This window comes from Anguilla rostrata, chromosome 14 (assembly GCF_018555375.3).
Source record: "Anguilla rostrata isolate EN2019 chromosome 14, ASM1855537v3, whole genome shotgun sequence".
In the NCBI taxonomy this organism is placed as follows: Eukaryota; Metazoa; Chordata; class Actinopteri; order Anguilliformes; family Anguillidae; genus Anguilla; species Anguilla rostrata.
The window spans coordinates 29,484,714-29,495,214 of NC_057946.1; the positions used below are offsets into that span (position 1 = coordinate 29,484,714).

Genomic DNA, 10,501 nt, shown 5'->3' on the forward strand with positions numbered 1-10,501 from the left:
TAGGGAGGAGGAGTCACGGGCCACATGGGTCCAGTTCAGATTTTTGGAAGCTTGCGCTCTGGGGCCATCAAAGGGCTGCAGGGTCCTTTGTGAATGGGGGGCTTATCTCCCTCACCGCCGGGCAGCTAGCAGGGCCCCTGAGCGCTCATCACCGCTGCCGCTGGGGGGGGGGGGGGGGGGGCTTGGGCCTTTGAATCAAGATAAAAACATGTAGCGGGGCCAAACTGTCATCAGGATTTATTCACTGAACACAAGGAGGACTGGAAGCTCCACATTTTTACCATTATTCTCTGGCAAATCAGCGTCAGTATATATACAAATGGATCCACCCCAATCAATCTGATAACACATGGTTAGATATAGAACACACAGGATGTAAAGCCATCCAGATCTCAGATATACCATTTCTTAGTCAAACTATCAAACACCATCCTTGTTTCAAAACGGTAACAATAGCTGCAACTCTGACAGCCTGGTGGAATTTCCACAAAATCACAAACATCACTTTTGCACCATCTAATTTTACTCCCATATGGAACATTCCTGACTCTTTAAGTAACAAGAAACCACTCTATTTCCGCACATGGACTGAAAAAGGCATCACACATCTTAAACATATCTTCTATAATAATTCTCTGGCTTCTCTCCTTCTAGATTCTTCACTCTTACTACATACCCACCAGTTTGAACCCATGTTGTATTCCTCAGTTTGCTTTTGTCCCTTCCGTCTTTGTTGTTTTTCTTTGTCTTACTTTGTACAATCCCTTTCATTTGTTTAGATGTCCCTGTACCCTGTACTTGTCTCCACTTGTTTGGTTACCACTTTATTGCACAATAAAAAATAAAAATAAAAAAATGGATTCATTCACTGAAAGGAGTTCTCGACCTTCGCAAATTTATGTTACCTTTATCCAAACCCCACCACAGGTTGCAATGCATTGGCTATTTAACACACCAATACTGAGAAACATTTATAAATCATGTGTTTATACTATGCATCTACATTAGACACTAAAGTATGTGGCACAGTATAAATGAAATAGCCAATAATCACTATGATCTCAAAATTACCAGAGACAGTTAAAGCAAACAAACTTACTTTGATCTTAAAGTATGACAAATATGAATGTGAACTGTGTGTTATACACGGTGCGTGCTTAGCTCATGCCTGCCTTGGCAGGATAAACTTTCAGTTTGGGCAGCTTGTACTCAGCTCGGGCTGCAGCGAAGCATCATGGTAAGGGAGCCGGGCTTGTAGCAGAGGCTGCGGGTTTGATTCCCAGGTGGGGAAATGTCACTGCACCCCTGAGCGAGGTACTTGAACTGAACCGCCGCAGTAAATATCCCGCAGCCCAAATGGACGTTACGTAAAGCCGTGAGCTATCCCAGGTGCCCCGGAGCAGCTATCCCAGGTGCCCCGGAGCCCGCCCCATCTGCAGCCTGCAGCGCTGGGGCGCTCCAGAGAGAGGCTCACCGGTGACCTCACGCGCAACACCCTCACGCTATGCTTCTCACTGCCGTCTGTGGGGAGCGGGAACAAAGTGCTGAACTTCGACAGAAACGGCAGCGGGGGAAGAAAGCGTTCCCTCTGCCTCTGTTCCTGTGGAACTTTGACATTTTTAAATGCCTCCTTTAAAGGCAGGAAGACACATAGGACATAAGGGACAGTCACAAGATATGAGGGACGATATGTGTAGCACCAAGCGCATGTACCCTGTACACTGTGGATGCATGTGTGCTGCACAAGGCCAGGCAAATTAATACTGTGTATATGCATAATGTGCAAGTATAGTAATGTTGAGTGTGTACATGTGGGGTTGTCCTGTTAAAATAACAGATACAAAATTAAATTCCATGGAAACCGACGAGTGTACCACAGATTAAAGGGAACATGATTTCTCCAAACTTAGCTGACAACTCCTCTGCAGACCCCTAGGGGGCTCCAGATCCCACTGGACAGTACACGGGTTAAGATTTCAAGCTTCCGTTTGTGCAGCTGCATGTTTCCTTGACGCAGGCCCTGGTTAACTGGCTTTGCTCAAAGGTTACACAACAGCACAGCTGCTGGGAGCTGAACACGCATGTGAACATGCAGAGCAGTAACATTAATGACTGTAATAATGGATTTCATTCATGCAACACCATAAAATCCATTAAATTAACAAACGGCTGGAAGCCATCTGTATGCAGAAAGCAGAAAGAAAGGTTTTACTGACCCAATGCAAAGAGGCAGAGCTGGGGACCAATGAGTGGAGGGCTCGAATCAGTGGAAAAAAGTTTATGTATTTGCAGTTTTACGAGTTCAACAGATCACATCCCGGGTTTTGACCCTGCAACCTTCTGGCCACAAATGAAGCTGTAATGAGTTTGTAATTCTATAATTCTGTGTGGACTCGGGTGGTTTGATTACTTTCTCATTAAATAAATAATTTATAAAATGTGTTTTGTGTTTACTCAGGTTCCCTTCGTCTAATATCACATTTTGCGCAAAGATCTGAAACCATTCAGTGGCAAATAAGCAATAATAGAGGAAATCAGGAAGGAGGAAAATAGTGCCATGAAGAAGTATGTATGCAGATTCATTATTTCGTAAGATGCGTTTCAAATCCTTGCAGATCCCTCCTGGAAATCTCCCCATGAAAATCCTACTCTACTTATCTAAGGCAGAGGCGTTAATGCGTCTTTATATTGCCCATCCAATTAAACCCACGGTGACTCAGCTAGCTGTGGCAACCGCTGTGGTGCAGGATGCACAACACATTTCCATCATAATACTGACAAAACATTATTATTATTATTATTATTATTAATACATTTAAATAGCATGATGCATGATCTGAAAATGCTCAACAGTGAGGGGGAACTGACTTCAGCCGCCGCTGACGTATGACAAGCACCCCTGTCCACTGCGCAGATGGGGGTCCTTCAGCAGCGGGTTGCATCATAAAACTCCAGTAATCACAAAAGCAGCAAGTGCAGCAAAACACCCCACTTAGTGTTCCCTCACCCCCGCCAAGCCGGTCGTGCCCGTGCCAAAGGCACGTAACCGCGACGGGATTGGTGCAGAAGATGATTCGGGTGAAAATCTCCGACAAAAGCATACAACGCATTCTCTAGAACAAGGAGACGCGACCGAGCCGTACTAATTAAAGCAGCTCTGAGCTCCTGTCATTATGGGTTATCAGTAAGACGGTCGTTCGCTCTTTTGTTCGCCGCCAGCGCGGCGAGGCATCCCGTTCTGACCGGCAGTCACCCGCTGTGCAGTCTCCGGATTGCGCGCCGTCAATAAACGCGTAAAGTAATTACGCAAACCTGCTCCCGTTCAGCCATAAAAGACAGGACCACACACCCGCAGTAACTGGGAACACATCCAATTTTTTTTTTTTGTTTACGATGAACTGGCCCACGTCCCAACAGGAAAGGAGAGTGATGTCTGGGGAGAGACAGAATTGCAGGCCGTTTCAAATTCACAGGGTAATTAAAAGCTAATGGTACAGAGAAAGTTACAAGGGCGGTGACATCATCGGCGAGAGCGGCAGCTACTGCTCTTCCCACAACTATGAGGCCTCGAGGGCCCAGACGGAACAACAATAAACCTGAGCCGCAGAACATCAGACAGTGCCGCTGCGCCACAGCGACAGGGAGCGCGAACCTGCTCAGGTCAGTTACCCAGCTCATCTCGCAGAGAACATCTCATCGAGACACGTCATTTCCACCGGTCCATCCCTAAAAGCTGCTAAAGATGTGATTAGAATGTTCTGACCTGAACATTCTAATGCTGATGGAACAATTACTACATGCAGGTAACTGAATGTAATGGAGTTTAAAAACACAGACGTAGAATTGAGAGGAGAAAAAAAAAAAAAAACATACTCTTAAAAGAGTGAAGACCAATCAGGACGAAATATGAAAACAGCTAGACGTGCACAGGGGAACCACATGCTATGCCATTTTTAATAGGCTGGTGGTGGAATCGGCAACAATGGGATTACCAGGCAGGCCATCTGGCTGATGCAAAGTGTGACGGTCTCTTTCCCAGTTAATATCCAGGATGATTTCATACTCCATTAGACACAGAAGCAGTGGGGTCCTTTTCTGTAGTTCTATAAGGTTTATTGGTGTACTACACCCAGACATGGCAATACACAAATAACTGAACCAAGGCGCTAACACATGATTTATAAAAATAAAATTCATTAAAAAAAAAAAGAAAAAAAGAAAAATGGGGATTCCCCCCCACCAAATCCAACAAACAGGCAGAGCACAAGCACACTGCTCATCTCTTAACACCGCAGTTTCCCAGCCCTCACATTATTACTACCTGCTGGAATGAGCCGCTTTACACTTGGGCCAGAGTGCAAAGGGCAGAGGTCAAAGGTACATGGCCGCTACGGCGCGAGCAGGGCTGGCCCCGTTTCTCTCGCGTTTAAAAGCCGTCCAGCTCTCAAAGCATCTGAGGTCAGACCCCTGCGAATAGCAGCCAAGGGCATGAGTGATCCCCACATGTCACATGACTACTCCCACCCCCATGATAGACAACATTCAACAAAGTTGGATGAATACCAAAAAACTATCAGTTTGCGGCAACACCCGAGCCCCCGCGGCTTTCGTCCAATCAGACTCCACCACACGTGCTTCCGTGGCCCCCAATCAGAACACCCGGTCGAACTCTGTCTGGCTGGTGGTGGCGGGGTTCCTGTTCTGATTGGCCGGCTGCTGGGGCATGTGTCCGCGGCGTCGGGGCGGGGCCAGGTACTCGAACATGGAGGTGTTGTGGGTGGAGAGCATGTTCTTGAGGTCGGAGGGCATGGGGTCGGACCAGAAGAAGTCGTGGTTGAGGGCGTCGTCGCTGTCGGTGCGCTGGGCGGGGTCCAGGACCAGCAGCTTGTCGATCAGGTCCAGGGCGTACGGGTCCTTCACGTAGGCCTTCAGACGCTCCTTCACCTTCCGCTTCTGCCCCTTCGGCAGCTCCATCTTCTGGTACAGCTCGTACTTCTTATCCACGCTGGGCCAGACCTGAGCACAGGGAGGGGCGTTGAGAGAGAGAGAGAGAGAGAGAGAGAGGCTACAATCTCTGTGGGATTTTGCATTTTCCTTTCATTCAGGACCAAGCTTAACACCGGAAAGTGAGGGGTGCAGACTAGAGCCTTCAGCCAATCGGTGACTTGAATTGAGCATGAAATTAAGGAAGGGGCGTGACCTGGCTCCTACCTCAGCAGTGATGGAGCCGCACAGTTGGCTGATGAGGGTCAGCTGATGCTGCTCCGTGTTGCCCTGCATGATGGGGCTGCGGGTCCACATCTCAGCCATGATGCAGCCCGCCCCCCACAGGTCTATGGGGGGGCCATAGTCCCGCTCACCTGGGAATCAGCCACTATCATCAAGACACTATACACACACCGACTCATATACACACGTATGAATGAACACTACACACAAACGCACACATACAAATTAAACATACATTCACACACAAATGCAGTCACGCCGCTCACCTGAGAAAACACACCAGCGCAAACACACACCAGCGCACCCACACACACACACACACATTCAAACCCAATACTATACAGAGCCAAAGAAAATCACTAAGCCAGCTTCATTCAGCCGTGATTTATTTTCATTTGGAAAGCAGCAACGTTACTCAAGTAGCATGTTGATTTTCAAATTTGAACAAATAAGCAGTATGTCAATTAACTGGGCTCCCAACCAGAAGCAAACTGACAGAACAGAAAATTTGTAACATGAATTCACAAAACTATACCTAAAATAAATAAATAAATGGCTTGATGAGCACTTTAAATGCAAGAATAAGTGAGCTTTTGCGAAGACAAGCAAGGCCCAGGCGGCATCTCTTACCCAAGAGCAGCTCTGGCGGCCGGTACCAGAGGGTGACCACCCGGTTTGTGTAGCGGTTTCCCTGGCTGTTCTTGGCCAGGCTGAACGCTCTCGCCAGGCCGAAGTCCGCCAGCTTCAGAACGCCGTCCCGCGTGATGAGAACGTTGGCGGCCTTCATGTCGCGGTGCAGAATCTGAGAGGTGAAGAAACCTAATTAAGATCGCTGCCCGCTGGAACACAGTGCAAAACACTCCGGCCATGGCATCTGCATGCAAGGACACCCGTTCTCTCTACTGCACAAAGTTTCAGCCAGTGACTGTTTCATAACCCACAGGCCACACAGTACTACAGGAGAGCTAGAGACTACTTCATATCCTACAGGCCATACAGTACTACGGGAGAGCCAGACACTACTTCATATCATACAGGCCACACAGTACTACAGGACAGTCAGACACTACTTCAAATTCTACAGGCCACACAGTACTACAGGAGAGCCAGAGACTATTTCATAACTTACATGCTAAAGACTACTACAGGAGAGCCAGTGACTGTTTTACGCTTAACAGACCAGAGACAGTGAGAGAAGAGGTGTTTCTCAATGACAGGATTAAAAACTGCTAGTATGTGGTCTCAGTGGGAAAAACAAATGCACTGGTAAACTAGAGGCTAGGCCAACTTCCCTATGCTGCTCACACAGGGACAGGGAATACTGCATCCTCCCACTGTGGATCACATTTGTCCAGTAAAATAAACAAGCCTTAAAGGTCCAACTCAGTAACTTCTATTGCAAAAAAAAATGCCAATAGCCAACAAGCAAAATGAGAAAGATATGGTACTACAGTACAGAATTAATCACCAAATAAAAATTATGATAATGCTCCTCACAAAAGCCCTTCAAAATAACAAAACAAAAAAGTATTTGAAGTTAGAGTCGAGAGGACACTTTCTCCTTGTTCATCTACCGTCCACCACACCCCATTCTTCTTCTTTGTTTTTGATATCTGAACGTTTTTGGAATCCCTGTGCAGCTCACCACCATGGAAACGATTAAACTTATCCCTCACTTGTCTTTTTCACTGGTTGCTCACTTGTCAGGTAAGATACTGAAAGGAAGTTAGCTAACGTTTTGCCAATTAAACCATGCCTTGGAAATGGTTGTTGTATTGGGACTGGTTACAGTAAAAAAAATTTGAAAAAAATACAAATACCATGATCCATCAATGTACGTAGTTGCCATGCGGGTAATTTTTGTGGAATAGCAATCAAATTCATTGACTGGGCCTTTAAGCCTGCACTTACGTGGTTTGGCCTGTACTTTGTGGCGAGACCACTTATGGACTCGGTCATAAGGAATCCCTTTCAATGCAAAACTTGACAAGCATTGTGGGCGGGGTTTCAGCCAGACTGACCTTGTTCCGGTGGATGTAGTAGAGTCCATTCAGCAGCATCTGCATGACCTTTTTGATCTCGGCCAGGGTGAACTTTACGTTGGCGTTGCTTAGCAACCCCGCCAGGTCATGCTCACAGAAATCAAACACCAGGTAAATGCTGCCCTTGTAGCGGTTGAACTGGGTGGCTGAAATGGGACAAGCGACTAATTTCATTTTGAAAGAAAGCAGACAGTCTTATCCCAAGTGACATATATATACATGTACACATACACACACACACACATATATAATTGATTTAGAAGGCTGGATATTTCCTGAACCAATTCTGGTTAAGTAACTTCCCCAAGTGTACAATGGCAGTGGTGCAGATGGGTATTGAACCCATAACATTTCAGTTATATGCCCAGTTCCCCAACCATTATACTACACTGCCACCCACACAAAACACGCACACTAATGTGAACAATAGTCTGAAATTCTTTTATAATATAGCAATTCTAATACTCTATCCAATTTACACTGAAAATATTGTTCCCCAACCAATTTCATCCAGCACCTCAGCTAAAAACACTATAGAGAGAGACTGGGCCTGTCTTAAAAAGTACCCCGAGTGCTGATCTAAGAACAGTTTCGCATCTGGGCTCATCATTCACAAGGTTGGGATACGAACAGGAAAACCTCACCCTAGATCAGCACTCCTGTGCTTTCCTTTTAAGTATGGAACCAGAACGTAACAAGGGCCCTTAAGAGGCCAAAGGTGAAGAAGTCTGGTGTCACCTCCTAGACTACAGTTCACTGGTACAGTCACACACAGTACCGAAGTAAACATTTGAGGGGGGAGATCATTTGATCATTTGAGATCTAACTCATTACATTACAGGCATTTGGCAGACGCTCTTATCCAGAGCGACGTACAACAAAGTGTATAACCATAACCAGGAACAAGTGTGTCGAAAAGCCTAGAGAGAAGTACCGATCCAAGTGCAGGGAACAACCGCACAGTTCAACTTGCAGGTTAAACTGATTAACACTAACACAAACAAGAACAGCAACAACGCAGTCTATGCAAACATACAAGCAGTAGTTAAGACAGTAGTTAAGTACAAGCAGTTAAAACTCACCTTTAGTTCGGCAGATTTCAATAAGGTTCACAACGTTCTCGTGCTTTAGGAGCTGCAGAATCTTGATTTCTCTCAGGGCGGTGATGGGGAACTGGCATAATGAAAGACATGCGTTAGCTAATCTTCATCACCATTTCTTCTGCAGACACACATGCAGAGGTATCAACGCGACTGCAGTCACACAAACATTACCACGTTAGCCTAGGATGACCAATGAACCAAGTCAACATCAACACAGAACAAAATCTTTTCAAGATTTTTAGAGATCAGAATAATTTTAACAATTTAACTTGTGTTGAACAGATTGTAAGAGTGATTCCAAAACTTTCAGAGCACAGGATCCCATTTATTTAGCACACATTTGTAACACATGCCTTATCACAATGAAGCCAAACATATGTTCAATTCAATTTTTAGAAATGTCAAAACAACTTAATGCAAACTCCAAGAACAACATAAAAATAGATAAATGTTTCGAGCAATTCGAATGACAGGGAAATACTTCATTCCCAGTAAGGCATTTTAAATGTTTCACGACCCACCCTGACCTCTCAGGAATCACAGGATCCAGTTTGGGAAACCTAAATTTAAAAAAAGATCTCATCTTACCCCTTCCTTCTCATTTTCCATGAGAACTTTCTTCAGGGCTACCTTCTTCCCCGTCTGCCTGTGCTTGGCCTTGAACACCTCCCTGCGGAAGCCGGAAAGTACATCAGCAAACGCAATAACATTTCCGACAAACCATTCATCCTTCTCGCGTCTAGTTCATTTAGCTTTCCATTAACTAACGTTTACCCAGTAGGCAGCTGAGTTTAACAAAACGAAACAATATTCTGAGAAGTGATAAGCAGGTCTTGTTAAACACGCAAAGTAGGGTAAATTTATCGATGGCTAGCGAAGTTATTTACCTGTACGTAATATGTCAAGACTTATTTCGCCTAGCCGGACACCTACCTAGCTAACCATCAAGGCTACGTTACCAATCGATAGCTAGCTGAACCAGCATTGTTGGAACCCGGCGTTTCCGCACGCAGTTTTCATACTCTGCGACAAAACGCTACGCCGTAGCCATTTCCCAAAATCAACTCACCCAAAGGTACCCTGGCCAATCTTTGCGAGTTTTTCATACTTAGAAAACTCGTCACAGAAAGGGAATTCGACTCCATCGTAGTATTTGGACATGATTGCGGCCTCCCGGTCGGGCCTGGAAGAAAGGGAACACATTAGCCGAAGAAGGCAGCATGGCCATTTCGCCTTACCTTACTCATTAGTTTGGCCAAATGAATCTTTTCTTCCAACATTATCGTGTAGATAACTGAATTATGACCGATTTGCCCACAGTAAAACCGCTAGGACAAGATTATATCAAAATTATTCTCACTTTTCAGCACCGCCGGAGCTTCCGGTTTTGTCCCGCTGCATCCCTGTTTGTTGGACGGATCGTCGCGTCGCAATGGTAGATGGGAATTGTATTTCTTTATGGAGCCCAGTCGTAGCGAACTCATTGTCTAGCACCATAGAGTCTTGCGCACAAAACACAGGATTATTTCCCACAAGATGGGCGTTCCCCTGTTTATTTCTCCTAATTTAATGAGCTGTCATTAAATCAATTTTTTACCACTACGTTCATCATGTAGGCTATAATGTTCCATGCATTCAATTTCACATATACTGTCATTTTGCATTGAACCACTTCATATATTTAGCACACAGTGGTGCAACGCCATTAAAGATGTTGAAATTTCTGAGGGTAGTATCTTTTATAAACCCAAGTTTACGTTCGAACAAAACGTTATCAAATAGTGTGGACTACCCCGGACATAGCTACCTCATCCGGAGTAATCCATACTATTTGATAACGTTCTTATCTTAGCCTAACGTCGCGCATTATGACCAGAAGAGGGCGACGCTTTATTAGCAAATCCAGAGCGAGACTAAAAAAGGGCTAAAAACGAGAAGTATCCTACGGCTACATTATAGCCCATAACATTTTATAAACAATTTTTGTCGATTTTATAACGCTTCAAGTCCTCCAGCAGTTTGATCTGTGGTATTTTAAACATTTAAGGGGTAAGATCACAAAAATGTGATTAGAATGTTCTTACCTGAACATTATAATGCTGATTAACCCTAATTGAAGCCATTGGT

General features: G+C 45.1%; 1 protein-coding gene across 2 annotated transcripts; it reads right to left on the bottom strand.

Moving 5' to 3' along the window:
- Window positions 1-4,091: 4,091 nt before the first annotated feature.
- cdk9 (cyclin-dependent kinase 9 (CDC2-related kinase)) lies at window positions 4,092-9,891 on the bottom strand. 2 transcript variants are annotated; one of them, XM_064308052.1, is made up of 8 exons: window positions 9,735-9,891; window positions 9,444-9,557; window positions 8,963-9,044; window positions 8,354-8,444; window positions 7,251-7,417; window positions 5,860-6,031; window positions 5,212-5,360; window positions 4,092-5,016 (listed from the first exon to the last, which is right to left on the bottom strand). In XM_064308052.1, the coding sequence occupies exons 1-8, from the start codon at window positions 9,869-9,871 to the stop codon at window positions 4,651-4,653; spliced, it is 1,278 nt and encodes a 425-aa protein (XP_064164122.1). In that variant the 5' UTR covers window positions 9,872-9,891; the 3' UTR covers window positions 4,092-4,650. The 2 variants fall into 2 exon arrangements, with proteins under 2 accessions (XP_064164122.1, XP_064164121.1); XM_064308051.1 differs by having other exon boundaries at window positions 7,251-7,435.
- Window positions 9,892-10,501: the final 610 nt, after the last annotated feature.